This window comes from Ochotona princeps, chromosome 7, assembly GCF_030435755.1.
Source record: "Ochotona princeps isolate mOchPri1 chromosome 7, mOchPri1.hap1, whole genome shotgun sequence".
NCBI classification, from domain to species: domain Eukaryota; kingdom Metazoa; phylum Chordata; class Mammalia; order Lagomorpha; family Ochotonidae; genus Ochotona; species Ochotona princeps.
In genome coordinates, this window is record NC_080838.1 from 83,202,912 (window position 1) to 83,220,981 (window position 18,070).

The window sequence follows — 18,070 nt, forward strand, 5'->3', positions numbered from 1 at the left end:
TGAACTGGACCCTCTTTATTGGTTTGTAGCCAATTCCTTCAGAAAGAAGAGCAACTAGGGGTTTCTTTGCTCTTCTCCTTTTTTTTTTTTTTAAGATTTAAAGGAAGTTTTTTATTATTGAAAAGTCAGATATACAGACAGAAGGAGAGAGAAGGATCTTCCATCCATTGGTTCACTCCCCAAGTGGCTGCAACTGTTGGAGCTGAGCTGATGCGAAGCCAGGAGCCTGGAGCTTCTTCTGGGTCTCCCATGGGGGTGCAGGGTCCCAAGGCTTTGGGCCATCCTCGACTGCTTTCCCAGGCCACAAGCAGGGAGCTGGATGGGAAGTGGGGCCGCTAGTACACGAACTGGCACGAGTGTGGGGTCCCGGTATATGCAAGGCACGAGGACTTTAGTCACTAGGCTAGCACGCCAGGCCTACCTTTTTTTTTTTTTTTTAAAGATTTATCTATTTATTTGAAAGGCAGTTACAGAGAGAGGAGAGAGGTGATAGATCTCTGTCCTCTGGTTTGTGTTTCAAATGCCACAGCTGCTGTGTCCCGGCTGATTAGAAGCCAGGAAGCCTTTTTTGATCCTGCAGGTGGCTGTAGCGGCCCAGATACTTTGGTCATCCTCCACTGATTTTTGAAGTACATTGGCAGGAAAGGGAGCTGAATTGGACACGGAGCGGCTGGGACGTGAACCAGCTCCCTTATGGGATGCCTATACTTCAGGCAGGGGCTGAACGTGCTACACCACGCCAGCAGCTCCTCTCCCTTAAACCAGAGCTTCTGGGAGCTTTTTCCTCTGCTTCAGACTTGGATGAGAGCAGAGAGACTAAACCTGTGCTTGCTGAGAGTATCACAGCCCCGGGGCCAGCCTCCGAGCCTCTGTGAGTCCACTCAGGCCAAATCCTGGCCGTGGATGTGGCAGGACTAAGGTCGGGGGATCAGGGGCTCCACTTTCTGGAAGCTTCGTTGCAAGAGAAAAGGCCTCCGTGCCCCGCACTGAAATCCAGACCAATCCTTTCCAAAAAGGCTGGCTCCTGCACGGGTGCCCACGTGGGGTGGAGGCTGGCTCCTGCAGGGGTGCCCACGTGGGGTGGAGGCTGGCTCCTGCAGGGGTGCCCACGTGGGGTGGAGGCTGGCTCCTGCAGGGGTGCCCACGTGGAGTGGAGGCTGGCTCCTGCACGGGTGCCCACGTGGGGTGGAGGCTGGCTCCTGCACGGGTGCCCACGTGGGGTGGAGGCTGGCTCCTGCACGGGTGCCCACGTGGGGTGGAGGCTGGCTCCTGCACGGGTGCCCACGTGGGGTGGAGGCTGGCTCCTGCACGGGTGCCCACGTGGGGTGGAGGCTGGCTCCTGCACGGGTGCCCACGTGGGGTGGAGGCTGGCTCCTGCACGGGTGCCCACGTGGGGTGGAAGTTAGCTCCTGAACAGGTGCCCATGTGGGATACTGACACTGTAGGTGATGGTTTTCCTTGTTGTGCCACAGTGCCAGGCCCTGGTGCTGTATTTTCTTTGCCATTGATTTAAACCATTTCTTAATTTTTCTTGTGACTTTTCTTTGATGCGTGCATTAGGTAAGAACCTATCTTCTAGTTTCCAACTATTTGGTGCTTTCCTAAATGTGATGGTACTGCTCTCTGATTCTGTCATGGTTAGGGAATGCACCAAGTGTGTGTCCTCCACCATCTGGACTTGAGTGCAGGGTTTTCACAACCCCTGGAACTTTTGATGTTGTGGATTACAGTTTTTTTTTTTTTTTTTTTTAGAATTTTATTTTGTTTATTTGAAAGGGACGGAATTCCCCAAATGGCCAGGCCACAGCCAACTCCTGGAAGTCAGTCTAGGTCTCTTGTGTGGGTGGAAGGGGTTTAGGTACTTGTGCCATCTCCCACTGCTTTCCCAAGTGCTCCAACAGGGAGCTGGATTGGAAGTAGGGCAGCCAGGACTCAAACCTGCATTCATGTGGGCTGCTGTGTCGCAGGCCCCGGTGTAACTCACTGTGTCTCCGTGCCAGCCCCTGGATAATCATTGGCTCTGGGGCTGACTGGTGTGGTACGGAAATGAGAGCAGCACCCCTGGCCTCCCCCATTGGCCACCAGACAGTGGAGTGTTCTGGACTTGCATAGGTAGCCGGGAAGGAACCAGTCTTAGGTGGTATAACGTGCTACCCAACACTGGCTCCTGGGAGGTTTTGCTGATCTGTAAATGTTCAGTGTTCTCTGTTAGGTCTGTTACATATTGTGTACCTAACATGTTGTTCTCTCCCCACCCTGTTTTTGGCTTCAGGTTAGTAGCAAAGATGAAGATTTTCTAGACCTGTCTGTTGATGTGGAACAGAACACGTCCATCACGCACTGTCTGAGGTAACTTCACGGTGGCAGCTGCGGGTGTGTGTGGCACTCAGATGTCAAACACGCGGAAGGAGCAGTGTGTGTTTCGCCAGGAGATAATCTCTGCCTGCCCCAGTGTCTCATTATGTTCCATTTCTTCCTCCCAAGAGAGTAGAGTGAGTGTGAGCCTGGAGAGAGCGAGGTGGGTGTCGTCAGGCAGGGCCTCTAGACGGCGAGTCCCGTCTCCACGCAGCCCGAGCTTCGGCGCCCGTCATGGGGCTCTCCCGCTTGCTGTCAGCCACGTGCACACACATGCACAGTTAACACTGATATATTCACACATTTACACACCCGTTTACACCCACACTTTCACACCCACAACTCATGCCCACATGCACTCACACATACACATGCACACCCACTCTCAGACACATACACACCCACACATGCTCACAGGTACACATTCACACACAGTTACACACATTTACACACGTCCTTACAGTCCACATTCAAACACACATTCAACATATACACACGTGCTTACACATACACGTGCACCCACACATGCTTACGCATACACATTCACACACACACTTGCACTCTTACACATATTCACACACATTCTCACAATACACATACACACACACTCAACATATAGACACGTGCTTTCCCTCATACAGTACACACACTCACACATTCACGTGCACGCCCACGGAGCAGCCCCACAATTCCACACTCACACATTCACGCGCATGCCCACGGAGCAGCCCCACAATTCCACACTCACACATTCACGCGCATGCCCACGGAGCAGCCCCACAATTCCACACTCATACACACTCTCACGCTTTTACTCGTACAGACTCTTCTTTTTCCTCTTGTGTTTTATTTGTAGTTTTTGGTACTGTTCCATAGGCTCTAGGATTTCCCCTAGCTCCCCATATGCCCTCCTGGCTTATTTCCCCGTATTATTACAATAGTGTATCCTCACACAGACCCCCACACTCTACGATTCTCTCCCACACTCACTCACACGTGTATAATCCTACAGCTCAGTAAGTGAGTGGTGCAGCTCCTTGCCCATACTCTGTTCAGGCAGATTGTCACTTAAACGATTTGACCTTTCGGCCTGAGAACCAGTGAAGGGTGTGCCTCCCCCGATCCCTTCGGTATAGAAATCGCTCCCCGGAGAAGGCGGGGGTGGGCTGCTGCAGAGACAAGGAGAGCTGGGTGGCCGGAGGGACGCGCCCGGGATTGCCCTGCTGCCCTGGAGACAGGGTTCCCTTCCACCTGCCCGCTTCCAGCAGGAGGTTGTGAGGGTGGACCTTGGAGAAGGCCTCATAAGAACACGGTCAAGGTCAGTGCTTGGAAGCAGGTGGACCTGTTGCACCCGCCTGGCTGCTAAAACAGAACGTTACGCGCACTAGTGACAGTCACCATAGAGCCCTAATGACAATGAGAGTGAAGGCCCCCGACCGAGTGACCAGGAGTGACACCCCTTACCAGAGGGCAGCCCTGAACAGCACATTTGCAGAGCTGCTATGGGGCAATGCAGCAGGAGAGGAGGTGCTGTGCGGTCCCTGCCCATCAGCTGGGCAGCCTGTGCCCATCTCCCCTCCGGTCCAGCAGTCCGGATAACCCCACTCAGGCCTTGATGACGTCCATGAGATAATCGGACTTGGACCTTGATTCCTGGGAACTGGGCACCATCTGTGAGCTCACACAGTCTACAGTTTCATAGCCAAGCAAGCAAGCAGGAGTTAAAAAAGCGAGAAGTATTGTTAGCAGTGAGCCATGTTTACTCCATTTTGGTTTCAATTCTATAGGCCTGTGTGGAGCGGGGGCCAGGGGTGCTGGGTGATGGCTGGGTGTGTGCACCTCCCGCTCCTGGGCTGGTGGGTTCCGACTCAGAGCCGTTTGGGACTGCACAGCAAGGCACTGTGGATCTTTCTCAGTAACAGCAGGGATGGAGTGCACCTTACTGGGCATTTTGTTTTCATCATTTTTAAGAATTCTTTTAAAAATGTATTTTTATTTGCAAGGTATAGTTACAGAAAGAGAGAGGGAAATCTCCCGTCTGTTGGTTCATTTCTCCAATGTCTGGGCCGAGCCAGAGCCGGGAGCTTCATCCAGCTCTCTGCTGTGGGGAGTAGGGACTCAAACACTTGAAATCGTCTTCCGCTGCTTTCCGAGGTGCATTAGCAGGGAGCTGGATTAGAAGTGGAGGAGCTGGGACTTGAACTGGCACCCATGTGTGATGGCAAGTTGTGGACAGTGGCTTAATTCATTGCACCACAACGCTGGTCCACTTGGAGCCCTGTAGAACAGGTTACAGGCCTTGTGGTGTGAGAGGAAGTTGCTGGCTGCTTTCCCACTGCCCACTGGCTGCGGCCGAGCCTCCTGTCTCCGAACGTTGTAGCCCGGGTGTCTAGGACGAGTTAGTCTTTTGGGCTTGTGGCATGTCCCCTGTGTAGAGGGGCCTTTCTCTTGATAGCTCTCTGTGGCACAGCTTGCTTCCTTCCTTCTGTCCGTCCCTCCTTCCTTCCTTCCTTCCTTCCTCTCTCCTTTCTGCTCTCTCCTCTCTCTTCAGGGCAGGAATGGGATGGGGTGGTGGGAAGGCGAGGGGGAAGGGGGAGGAAGGGGTGGCAGGCCGGAAGGAGAAGAGAGAGTGGCACAAGTTTCTTTCTTTTTTTTTTTTTTTTGATATATTATTTTTTATTGATTACATTGCATTATGTGACACAGTTTCATAGGCTCTGGGATTCCCCCAACCCCTCCCCGTACCCTCCCCCCATGGTGGATTCCTCCACCTTGTTGCTGTATTACAGTTCAAATTCAGTCAAGATTCTTTCATTGCAAGCATAGAGTCCAGCATCTTATTGTCCAGATAAATTCAACGGTTTCTTGGGGAGACCATCTCTGTTCTGAAAGCAGAGCTGGCAGACTATCATCCCGGTCAATTAAAAGCCACAACATAACATCATGACAATTTATAATATTATGGAATTAATTGACATGGTATTGAGTAACCAGTATGTTAAAAAAATGCAAGTTCTTAACCACATCCTGTGACTACTTCATTGACATTTCAATTTTAATCTATACACAGAACCGGCTGCTATACACCTTAAAATGGCTATAGGGTGCTATTCAGCTGTCTCTGACCATTTTTCATTTTAAGCATTCAGCAGTTTATAGTGTTGGAGCTTAATTTTGCTGAACTTGGCAGATTTTAGGGTAGTCTAAACTGGCTTATAACTCTAACAAGGCATATGTCAACAATTGAGGTGCAGAACAGTTTTAGGAGAGGTGTGCAGAGAAATCTTCAATACCTTAGTGAGGAGTAACTAATCTTTGTGTCCTACCTAGTAAGGCATATGTAAGTCCATGCTGACCATTTCCTGTCGGCACAGGTTTCTAATATGCCATTTTTGAGTTTATGATTACAGGGCCTGGAAAAAGTTTTGTGCCAATGTTAGTGGCAGAAATGGGACTAGGGGAAAAGGCAAAATTTAGCCATCTCCCTTCTGGGTGAGAATTTGGGAGTTAGAGATGTCGGCTGTTTCCCAACACTCCCAGCCAACTTCTGCTGTCAGGAGGGTAGGTGGTGCTGGCTGGACTTGGAGGCCATTCAGCCATGCAAGGGGCAAAGTGGTCAAGAGTAATGTCAGCTGTTGGAGGAACTGGTGTGTAAAGAAGTGTGGTGACCCACATCTGTGTTCACACACACATGCACACACACACACAGTGACTTGAAACGGAAGAGCAGGGCAGACAGTGCCTGGAATCTGAGTTCACAGACTGCTGGTGCCGGAGACCAAGGTCAGATTCTGCAGGCAGCGGTTCACGAGTGCGGCCAAGTCCAAGTGGTCTGAGACGGCAGAGCTGTGTGCTTCAAGATGTCCTGATCATTAATGCTGTTGCTTCCTGATTGTTAATCATTGGTTGGTTAGCACAGACGGTCCGTGGTTATCAAGGTTTGTGCTACATCAGTCGCATAATTTGACTCCCCAGGCAGTTCATGAAAAGGTTGAGGCAGTAAGCCTTCTGGTCGACCTCCCTTTGGTAGTGGGGATCTGGTGAGCTGGGCTCTGGGCTCTGGGGTGGCCTGAAACCAGGAAGTTGAGCATGGAGTGGCCTCTGTGCACTTGTAAAGGTCATCGTATTCCATCTCTTGGGCTGTGGAGGCTGGTGTTCTTGCAATGTCCTCACCCCCATTTAAAAGAAGATTTATGTTATTTGGAAAGCAGAGGGGAGAGAAATGGAGATCTTGCCCCCTTTGGTTCACTCCCGAGGTGCCTGCAGCAGCTGGGACGGGCCAGGTTGAAACCTGGACCTGGGAACTCAGCCAGGGTCTTCCACATGAATGGCAGGTCGCCAGAACCAGCACCCACTGTCTCTCAGTGTATGCACTGTCAGAGATGGGACCTGAACCCAGGCACTCCAGGATGAGATGTGGGTGTCCCAAGTAGTATCTTTTCCACTGTGATAGACACCTGCTCCGCCTCCCGTTTTATATCACCCTCAAACTTGACCTTGACTGATGGCACCCACGTCTGCTGTTATGCAGACATGAAGAGTGAAGCTGCAAGGTGCAGTGTTGTTGGGAAGTCTTGAGTTGTGCTGACCTCTTTCCAGCCTGTCCTGAGAGAGAGAGAGAGAAAAGGATGAGGCAAGGGAAGGAAGCCCAGGAGACAGATGCTGGGGACAGGTGATGCTAGCTGGGCCGTGTGCATTTCCCCCTCTGAGATCAGAGCAAGGCTGTTTGTGGTCTTCCCGGGTCTCTTCTGGGGTTTAGTTTGGTTTGCATTTTTGCAGACTCAGGTTTGAAGTCAGAATGATCAGTCTCCTCGGGCATTGTGTCTGTGTGCCTGGGTGAGATGTTTCTGTCTCCTGTCTGTTAGTCACTTGGGAAAATCAGACTTGCCAGTGTAGGGTTGGAGTGTGGCAGCTGCCTACTCTTTCCAGACGGACTTTGGGTAATGGGTTTCCATGTGTTTATTGAACTCGGATCCCAAGAACCCATAGCAATGGTTGCCTGGGCTCCTGGGGTCCCCGAGAGGCTGCTTGGCTCTGATTTGAACAATGGCAGTGTCACAGAGACTCCGAGCAAGCCCGCTGGACACAGGTGTAAGGAGGGCTTTAGTAGTCAAGCTTGGCGACCGCAGCTCCTTCTGTGCTCCCGGAGCCGCTGTGCCATATGGCCAAATTCAGGGGTGTTTAGGCTCCCATTGGTGCGCAGCATCCAGACTTTTTTTTTTCCTCAAACCATCCAATCAGTGGACCACATTCTAATTGGCACGTAGTACAAATCATCCAATCAATCTGGGTTTTGCACATTACAAACAATTCAGTCAACTTTGATGATTTGCATTCTAAGTCATGCAATTTAAGTGGCGTACAACACAAAGTAATCCAGTCACCTTAAGTTCAGGTCCCACTTTAAGCCAATCAGCCTGCAAGTGTGTTTACAAAAATAGAGCTGCAGTTAGCTATGCTTGAAACTTAGTAAAGGAGACAAAATGGAGTCACCTCTGCCCATTGCTGTGTGTCCTGAGCAATGCTTGTCTTTTGAGAGGAGGAAGCTGGGAAAGACAGATTGTGTTTACTTTCATAAAGTTTAGGAATGGCCCAAGCGAAAGCTTGAGCTGCTCTGTCTGATGTTAATTATCCTTGCCTGGCCTTTTGGACCCCTCCCAGGGCTCCTCAAGCGCTGTGTGTTGTGACACCATCTTCTCTGTCCTCTGCCTGTCTCTTGGTCTCTTGTTGAAATTCACACCCTGTGGTAAAACTGCCCCCCGGACACCTGCATTCCATGTGCCTGGCAGTTTGAGTCTTAGCTGCTCCACTCCCAGTCCAGCTCCCTGCTGATGGCCTGGGAAAGCAGCAGAGGATGGCCCAAGTATTTGGGTCCATGCACCTATCTGGAAAACCCAGAAGCAGCTCCAGGCTCCTGGCTTTGGTGTGGCCTAGCACTGGCTGTTACAGCCATGCAGGGAGTAAACCAGCAAATGGACAATCTCTGTCTCTCTCTTTCTCACTGAACCTCTCACATAAATAAATAAATCTTAAAAAAATAAAAGTAGGTTGCAGCACCTGCTGGTGAATACTGACTTGGGGGAGGGCCATCTCAGGCAGGAGCACAGCACCTGCTGGTGAATACTGACTTGGGGGAGGGCCATCTCAGGCAGGGCCACAGCACCTGCTGGTGAATACTGCCTCGGGGGAGGGCCGTCTCAGGCAGGACCACAGCACCTGCTGGCACATGGAAGACCCAGGGCTGGGGGTGAACCTAATAGGGAATCTCTCTTCTCCCCTGCTGGGCTTCTGCTACCATGAGTAAGTGTGAGAGCTGGGACTGGGGGTTGGAAAGTCTAGGCAGGACTGCAGCACCCATCAGCATCAGCTGGCATTTGGACTGGGTCTGGGTGCAAACCAGCCAGGCTAGGCTAGGCTGTCATACCTACTGGCATGAGAGAGAACTAGAATGGGTACAGACCAGCTGGGCTAAGGTACAGCACCTGATGGCAGGTGCCAGGACTAGTGCTAGTCATGTCGGGTTAGACTGCCCTAGCACCAGGCAGGTGCAAGATCTAGAGCTGGAAACATACTTGGCAGGATAACTGTGGGCTGTCCCCTATTGAGCTGTCACCCCTGCTGGTGAACATGAGAACGAAGGGCTAGGGACAGGGCCATGAAGAAGCTGATGACACATGTTCCTGTGTGTGTGGGCCAGGTCTGGGAGTGGAACAGGCTGAACTAAGCTGTAGCACCCATGGGTGTGCACGAAAGCTAGATGGGTGTAGGCTGGGCTGGGCTAGGTCGCAGCAGAGGTTGGCATGTGCAAAAATTGGATCTGGAGGTAGGCCTGATGGGAATTATTGGGGGTTGCCCCAACTAAACTATGGCACCACTGGTATGCCTGAGGACTGGTCTGTGGCGGGTGGCTGGGCTGGGCTGGGCTGGGCTGCAGCACCCATTGGTTCACGTGCGATTTGGGGTTGGTGCCAGAGTCCAGCTCCAGCTGAGTTCGGGACTCGAGAAGGGTGCGTGGATGAGGCGCAAAGAGAAAAGAAATGGACCGCTACAATTCCAGGAGCATAATGGACAATGTGGGAAAGCTGTCCCCTTTATTTATACAGAAGCAGTCAAACTCTGGCTCAGACTTTTTACATCATGGTCAAGTGGGTGTTTCTAAGGATAATTCTGCCATTTGTTTCACTTTAAAGCAGGATGTTATCCATCCTGACCCTGTTGTCAGGAAGTTCTCAATAGATGGTGCATATCAATCATTAACACATTCCTACTACAATCCTCATTCTACAACTTAATCTTGAATCAGTTAGGGGAGGAAATGCATCACAGAAGGAGAGAGCTAAAGATCCAGGATGGTCAATGGGGGCAGCAGAGACAGGGACAGAGATGGCATGAATGGTCTCTGGCTGTTTTGCCAAGATGTTACCAGCAGCATCAACTTCCAAGCTCACATTGATAGTAAAGACCAACTCCACAGTGGCAGACAATGCCTAAATAGATTACAGAAATCTCAGCGGGGTTGTCCAGTGTCCGTGCAAAGGGAGGTGGAAATGCCTTCAGGTGGTTGTAGAGACATCCGCCCGGCCCTGCTGTACAGCGGTAATTCCTTGCGGCCCTGCCTGCAATGGAACAATACTCTTCACACCTTCGTATCTTACACACCCACCTTACGGACCCCAGCAGGTTGGGGCAGAATTGACCAAGCAGCTGTGTCCACCAGTATGTGCATTGGCTGGTGCAGGTGACAGACTGAACCTGACCCTTCAGTGGCTGGTGCACACAAGAGTCAAACCTGAGGTCATCCCAAGCATGTTTTCTTGGGGGGCTACCCAACTGCACTCAGAGCCCAGCCAGAGGGAAAATGACAAGACAAATGATCCAGCCTTGGAGAGCGTGTGTTGTGACTGATGCCTGTGTGGTGTGGAGCCTGCCCAGGTGCCCCCAGGGGACCTGAGAGCCAGCTCCTCTAGGCCAGTGGGGAACAGGGAGTGCCTCATCAGATGTTGGAAAGTGGAACAGGTTGGACGATCTTCTTCACCAAACTTTGCTGTGCACAAAGGTGGACTTTGTCAACCAATAGACCTTACAAAGGTTTTCTCAACCCTGGAGCCATGAAACCAACACTTCTCAGAGCTGTTAAAGCCTGTCAGGTACCATCCTTTCCCACATCAGGGTCTCTAAGGTGTCACTGAATTACCACACTGAATAACTGCCCACCATCCCCGGGTGCTGATGCAGTCTGACCAGCAAAGAGCAGCTACCTCTCCTTGTTGTCTTGTGGGCACAGGAGAAAAACGAAACCAAACCAAAAGGGAAACATTTGTCCCATTCACCATCCTCCATACCTGAGCCTTCCCACCCTAACCAGGGGCTCGCCACCATCCTCCATACCTGAGCCTTCCCACCCTAACCAGGGGCTCGCATAGGTGTGAATCCCTCACAATTATATAAATAATGCTAAAAAGAAAATGTTTAAATAAGAAATAAAATACTCTCCCAGGGCTGGAAAGGTCAGGCCTTTAACTCTTGCAGAGCTCTTAGACTGGAGGACTTAGTCCTCTGTGAGAAACTCCTTCTACTGATTCTGAGAATGCCCTGTTCTAGAGCAGGGGCATCTAGTCTTTGCCATGTGCTTGTCTCCTGGTTTGTCTATCTTGATTTTTGCCTTATTTATTTATTTTCAAAGGTTTCTTTATTTTAAAGAGTTAGGGTGGGGGAGCGAGGCAGAGAGAGAGAGAGAGATCTTCCATCCACTGATCCACTTCCCAAACGACTGCAGTGGTGTCAGCTGGGCTAGGCCAGAGTCAGAGCCTGGAAGCGTCTCCCATGTGGGTGCAGAGTCTGAAGGCTTTGGGTCATCTCTGTTGCCTTCTAAGGTCATTAGCAGGAAACTGGACCAGAAGTGGAGCAGCTAGGGCTCAAACCAGCACCGTGGTGCCTACCCCATTAACTTAAGTTTTAACCTGCTTTTTTCAGCCTAGTGCATTCATGATACTTTCACTATGGCAGTATTTTTCTATTGTTATTTTTAGTTTTCAATTGGCAGGTGTTCTGTTAAATCATATGTTGTCCCTGTCTTCGTGGGAAATCCCAGTTAATGTCTTCCTGTGTCTTGGAAAGTTACATGTGAAAACTCCCCATGGTGTATTCCTAACCCAGCTCGTACACCTGCTGCAGGGCACAGAGCCCCAGGCCTCAGCAGGGCTGTACACTGAGTGGCTCTCTGCCCACTCTCCCCGAGCAGCTCTGGGTTCCCATGTGACCTACAGAACATGCATCAGTGTTTTCTCTACAGAGATTTCAGCAACACCGAGACGCTGTGCAGTGAGCAGAAGTATTACTGTGAAACTTGCTGCAGCAAGCAGGAGGCCCAGAAAAGGTAGGTGCATGTTTGGCTCAGGCAGCCTGGGCTGGGGAGCGGGGACCCAGCTGTGCGATGTGCCTGGCTTCACGGGGGCTAGAATGGCAGCCTTGGAGAATCATTTCTTGGTGCAGTTGTCTGGTCATTCATTCATGTATTCATTCAGCAAGTCCTGAGTGTCTGCCCATGCCTGCACCAGAAGGCAGGTGGGACTGCCTGGGTGAACTGTCAGGAGGTGCCTGAGGCAGGTGAGGCATGCCCCGTGATGGCTTCCTGCTGGCAGAGTCCAGCAGTGCAGGACAGCACCCGGCATGTGCGCCTGGCTGGCCTTCGCTGTCACTCCCTGGCCTCCTTCCCTCTCTCCTCATGAAGCCAGGGTGCACTGCTGTATAGCTAATCTCCACTTAGTCACTGCAGGGGCCCCACCTCTCCTCTCCCTCGGTCTCTCTCAAGTTTTATTTATTTATTTGAAAGGTAGAGTTAGAGAGAGAGAGAGGGAGAAGGAGAGACACAGAGGTCTTGAATTCACTGGTTCACTTCTCAGATATCCACAGTGGTTGGAGCTGGGCTGATCTGAAGCCAAGAGCCAGCAGCTTCCTTTGAGTCTCCCACATGGTTGCAAGGGACCAAGGACTTGAGCCACCTTCTGATGCCCTCTGAGGCTCATTAGCAGGGAATGGGATTGCAAGTGGAGCAGCCAGGACTCAAACCAGTGTCTGTATGAGATGCCGGCAGAACAGGTGGTGGCTTCACTTGCTGCACAGTGCCGGCCCACCTCTGAACTCCACAGTTGGGTTAATTTCCAGCCTTTGATGCCAGGGTTCAGACTCGTGCCCGAGTTCAAGGGCAGAGTCATATACCAACCACAACAGTGGGATTAAAGGTAAGTTACATCAGCGACTTAATGCTAGATCTTAACATGTGGCTAACAACATGCCCAGTGTTGTTGTTAGTGGTACTTAGCACACTGGACTCATCCTGAGAAAGTAACTCTGTCATGTGATAGATTCTGTCTGGAGGGAGCAGGGCAGCAGTTGCCGGAAAAGGAGGAAAGACGGACTAGTGACAGATTCTGGACACACTCATGTGACCAGTCATTCCCCATGCCAGTGGTTGTGCAGCAGTCGGGGGAGCTGGCAGGTGCGCAGGGCTGCCACCAGAGCCTCAGAGGTCCTGACCTGAGGTGGGAGGCCGTTATCCACCCTCCCTCCAGACCAGTGTACCTTTCGTTGTTGCTCACCTCGGCAGGCAAGAGTGCAGGTGGGAGGCAGGTAAGAGATGGGGGAGATGCCCCAGTCGCTGTCCTTGTGGCCCAAGGCCAGCCCCAGGTCTTCCCATGTGTGGCATGCAGGTGGCCTCTCGTCAGCTCCGGAAGTTCCGCGTGTCCCTCTGAAGGCCAAGTGTGATTCTACCATCCTGGTGATGTTTCACCTTAGAAGATTTCTTAGTAGTATGCTCTTAGCATTCATGCTCTTCAAGTGTCACAACATGGAAATGCACGCAGCCCGGTGTCCTTTACGCTGGCCCGTCCTGTGCTTGGAGTTACTGCAGCCAGCGGCGAGCCGGCAGGTCCTCTTGCAGGGTTTCGCAGAACGTCAGCACACTGGTGTGTGTTGGAGGCCTTGGGCCGGGACCTCTGCTGGCCGCGAAGACCTTCCGACTGCTCACAGCACCAGGGTGCTCTGCAGCCTGGCCCTGTGGCCCCCAGAGAGCCCCTGCCTTTAATGAGGAAGCCAAGCTGGACAATGGGCTTGGCTTTCCCAGGTTGGAGCAGTGGGCCCGAGTGTGAGCCTGGCATACCTGATGCCTGATGCCAGGGAACTACCTGCAGGCCTCAGGTTCTGTCAGGCAACCACACCCTTGTCCTGGTCACCTTCCTCACTGCCATTTACTGATTCATTGCATTTTAAAAGTTGATTCATCTGAAAAGCAGGGCCAAGCATAGGGAGATGGTCCATCTGCTGGTATCGTGGCAGCGTGTGCTGCAGCCAAAGCCGGGTGTCCATGTGGGTGGCAGGGATCTGGCCATCTGGGCGTCTTGACTGTGTTGGCCGGAAGCTGGGCCTTGATCCTGAACCCGGATCCTGACCCTGGGTGTTGTGTTGTGGGCCACGTCTCACGCAGCACCCTAACCACCAGGCTGAACAGCCCCTTCCTGTCTGTTGTAGGGTTGGATTGTCCAGACAGTCTTCTCGGGCAGCAGAAAGTAGTTGTGCATTGTTGTTGTTCTGGGCTGGCTCCTGTGACCAGACACACACGTGTGCACGCACGCACGAGGGCTGTGCTTTGCTCTGGCAGTGCTGTGGGAAGTCGGCTCCGCACGAGCGTGTGGCTGCCTGGCTGACTCCGGTCTGCGGGCCTCTCCTGCACCCCTGGGGCGAGTGACGCGTCTCTGCCCCCCACTGCTCCTGGGTCCTGCTGACTTACTGTTTCACGGTCTCCTAGGATGAGAGTCAAAAAGCTGCCCATGATTCTAGCCCTGCATCTAAAGCGGTTCAAGTACATGGAGCAGCTGCACCGGTACACTAAGCTCTCCTACCGCGTCGTCTTCCCCCTGGAACTGCGGCTCTTCAACACATCCAGTGACGCTGTGAACCTTGACCGCATGTATGACCTGGTGGCTGTGGTCGTCCACTGTGGCAGGTGAGGCCATCTCGCCCATCCACACGGGGCGTCCCGCTTTGCCAGAACAGACTTGGCTGCACCCTCGCTGGGCTGTGGCTCTTGGAACCTTGCCTTTATCTAGAGGCAGAAAACTAGCTAGACGGGCTGGCACTGCGCTGTAACTGATTTAAGCCGCTGCCTGTCCTGGCAGCACTGAAAGGGGTACCAGTTCAAGTCCTGGCTGTTCCACTTCTGGTGGGTCTGGGAAGGCAGCTGAGGATGACCCAGATGCTTGGGTCGCTGTGCTCACATGGGAGACCTGAGTGAAGCTCTGGCTCCTGGCTTTAGAACAGTCCTGTTTTAGATGTGGTGGTCATTTGGGGAATGACCTAGCAGATGGAAGATCTCTCTCTGTCACTCTCTCTCCCTCTCTCTCTGTTTTCGTAACTCTGCCTTTTAAATAAATAGATCTTAAAAAAAACAAAGCCAAGGGATACCTCTTGTATGGTTAATGAGAAGCAGTCCATCTGAAGTAGTTCAAGAATGCAAAAATACAACAAACTCAGCACAGAGACCCCTTAGGGAGAGTTGCTTATTTTCTCCCTCCTTCCTTCCTTCCTCTTTCTCCATCTTTATTTCTGTTTTTCTCTCTTCCTGCCCTTTCTTCCTTTCTTTCCTTTTAAAAAGATTATTTATTCGTAAGGCAGAGAGCGAGAGATCTTCCATCTGATGGTTCACTTTCTCAGTGGCTCCAGTGGTTGGGGCTGCAAAGCGCCGAAGCCAGGAGCCAGAAGACTGCATCTGGGTGTCTCCCGTGGGTGCAGGGGCCGCAGCTCTTGGACCACTGCTTCTCCAGGAAACATAAGCAGGGAGCTAGATTGGAGTTAGGACAGCCAGGACTTGAACTGGGGCCCCTCTGGGTTGCTGGCCAGACAGGGAGTGGCTTTGCCCTTTCTCTGTTGCTGATCGCCATTCCCTGTTGTTAGTCGGCATTCCTTGTTGTGGATTCTGAACCTTAGCCCGCCTCTGATGTTCCCTAATCTTCCTGGCAGCTCACCTCACAGCCTCTCTGACCCTCCACCTTCTACTTTACCCTGGCTCACTTGGCCGCCTTGCTGTTCCCTGCCCCAGACCCTTGGCATTTGCTGTTACCTGTTCTAGAAGATTCCATCTTGGAGCCATGTGGCCTATGTTTCCCAACCCCTGTCCCCATTTCCTTCTGGAGAATTCTCTTCTCAGATACCGTGTTGTTGCATTGTACCTCCTGTGTCCCCCAGTGTCCTCATAGGCTCTCTGCACACCCACCACCCCTTGAAGTTACTCCTGTGTGTAGCTTACCCCCGCCACGCCTCTTCCCCAGTGTCCTGGTGCCGGGGCCTGGGACCCAGCTGATAAGCTGGGGCAGTGTCCTGGTCTCCTGATTCTGGGGCTGGCAGTCCAGAGGCCTGGTGAGCAGCTCTTGGTGCGTGTTGCTGGGGTGGGAGGCCTCACACAATTCACACATGGGGGAGAGCGTGGGCAGGGACTGGGTGGCTTGCGAGGAAACCCACTGTGGCCAGGACGTGCTGCCAGAGCCCTGGTAACGGCCACCTGCGATGCTGTTGCCCATTCATGGAATTCTGGGACTTGGTCAGCCGTGGTTCTGAGACCTAAGAAAGTGTGTGTGCATGCGTGTGTGTGCATGCGTGTGTGTGCATGCGTGCACAGGAGTGTGTGTTTAGTTTGCCCCCTGTTCTTTTCCTGACCCCCTGATCAGACCTGACCCGCAGTAGGCTTTCAAAATGGCTAGTTCGTGTTTGCCGACCTAGAGGATCGGCTTTCCCAGCGGGCTGCTGTTTGGAGGCCGTCTTGGATTGCTAGGGCCAGCTGGCCTGGCACCCCACCCTGAGTTCTGGACACGGATAGCAGTTCCACCGCATTCTTGACTTGCTTTGCCCATGACAGTCCCCCGGCCTGTCCTGAGAGCCGCCAGTGACCGCTGCTGTTCCTTCCTTTCAGCGGTCCCAATCGTGGGCATTACATCACCATTGTGAAAAGTCACGGCTTCTGGCTCCTGTTTGATGACGACATCGTGGAGGTCAGTGGGTCGGGGTGCAGGGACAGGCTAGGGTCTGGACAGGGGATGTGTCGGTGTGGAGGGCCAGGCTAGGGGTAGCCGTTTAAGGTAGGATAAGGTAAAGTGGAGGGTAGGTGCTGTGGTGGCTTGCTGGAAGCAGCACCCCCACTTGGCAGTGGAGTGGTGGGGGTGTGGCTTGCCTTGCTGGCTTCCCTTGGCCAAGTGCATGGAATGATCCGCTTGCCCTTGAGGGGTTCTGATTTTAGCACAAATCGTGTTCCTTCATGTCATTGGGGATTTCCTTCATTCTCTTGCACTGAGACTCTTACTAACTCACATGTGGTTTTGTTTCTTCCTTACTGTAGAAAATAGACGCTCAAGCTATTGAGGAATTCTATGGCCTGACATCAGACATATCCAAAAATTCGGAATCTGGGTATATTTTATTCTATCAGTCAAGAGAATAAGCGAAGGATTCTGGGACGACTGGCCGCGGGGAAGTGAGCCGGCGCTGGGACCTGGACTCCCCGCAGACTGGCCTCCCGCCAGCCGCCCGCAAGGTCACTCCTGGTCTCCACGGTCCACCTTGGCCTCCCTCCCTCTGTTTTCCACGCAGCATTGCTCTTGGTTTAGTTTTATGGTGAGGTCGGATTCCCAGCAAAGAGGTTGTCGGAAGGAAAGGCTGACCCGGCAGCTGCCATGTTGGGGTTGGGTGGTTGTCACGCACGCGTTCTGGCTGGCCCAGTTGGGATGGCACTCCTGCCATGGAGGCATTGCTGGCCACCAGGGTCTCCTTCCTGTGCATTCCTGTAACATGTGACCCCTCAAGTGCTGCCTCCGGTGTCTGTGTCCGCCCAAGGCCTGGGCCTCCGGTATCAAGTGTGTGCTAGTGGCAGCGAGTGACCTGCAGGCAAGGCCCCGTCCACACGGCCTGCAGTGGGGAGCAAGGCCTCGTGGGGTGGCAGGCTGTGTCTGCAAGGGCCGAGGAGTGCGGAGCTCAGGGCAGGCAGGCAAGGCCAAGAGGAGGACGTGTGTGGGCGGAGAAGAGTCCCCTTTCTTACCTTTCTACCAAAACCGAGTTTCAGGAAGATGTGCTGGGCTGCGTGGGTTTAGCTCCTGTGGGTTGTGGTTCTGCCGTGTCTGGCATGGCCAAGCTTGCTGGGGCGGCTTTGCGGTCCTCCCCACGTTGTGGGGCTGAGACCCTGCGGGGCCTGCCTCTCTCCCAGCCCTCCTCAGCCAGGCAGCACCAGCGTCCTTCTTGGGGAGCGGCTGGGGCACTGCTCCGAGCCCTCAGCCACCTGCTGACCCTGCTGGGGAGGGCATCCTGGAGCTGGCTGGACTGGAAGACGGGGCCAGGGAAGGCTTCTCCGGGCAGGTGGAGGCTGGCACCAGATGGCAGTTTCCTTGGCTAAGACCCTGAGAAGGCACGAGAAGATGCAGTGTTCGGGAAGAACCTCATTTCTCTAAAGTGACTTTGCCTTTTTTTTTTTAAAATTTTAATTTTTCACTTTTGTTATGTCTGTATTTATTAGAGCATTTGAGTATTGTACCTTTGATTAAAAGGGTCAATTTGGTGTTCTGCTGGTTTATGGTTTTCTACAAATACTACCAACGTTGTAGCTGCCGTGTGGAAGGCAGCCAGTTCGCATTCCCTGTGAAGTGCTGTGAACAAGCCCTGTTCCCTGGTATAAGCTGAA

At 52.7% G+C, this 18,070-nt stretch overlaps 1 protein-coding gene across 2 annotated transcripts in view; it reads left to right on the plus strand.

Moving 5' to 3' along the window:
• The window catches only part of USP46 (ubiquitin specific peptidase 46), a 51,029-nt gene extending 33,481 nt beyond the window's left edge, over positions 1-17,548 (plus strand). For both annotated transcript variants that reach the window (XM_058667316.1, XM_058667315.1), the window contains exons 5-9: positions 2,273-2,349; positions 11,648-11,731; positions 14,159-14,356; positions 16,316-16,394; positions 16,739-17,548. In XM_058667316.1, the coding sequence (XP_058523299.1) occupies positions 2,273-2,349; positions 11,648-11,731; positions 14,159-14,356; positions 16,316-16,394; positions 16,739-16,840 (540 nt within the window). In that variant the 3' untranslated portion in view covers positions 16,841-17,548. The remainder of the gene's footprint in view (positions 1-2,272; positions 2,350-11,647; positions 11,732-14,158; positions 14,357-16,315; positions 16,395-16,738) is intronic.
• Positions 17,549-18,070: the final 522 nt, after the last annotated feature.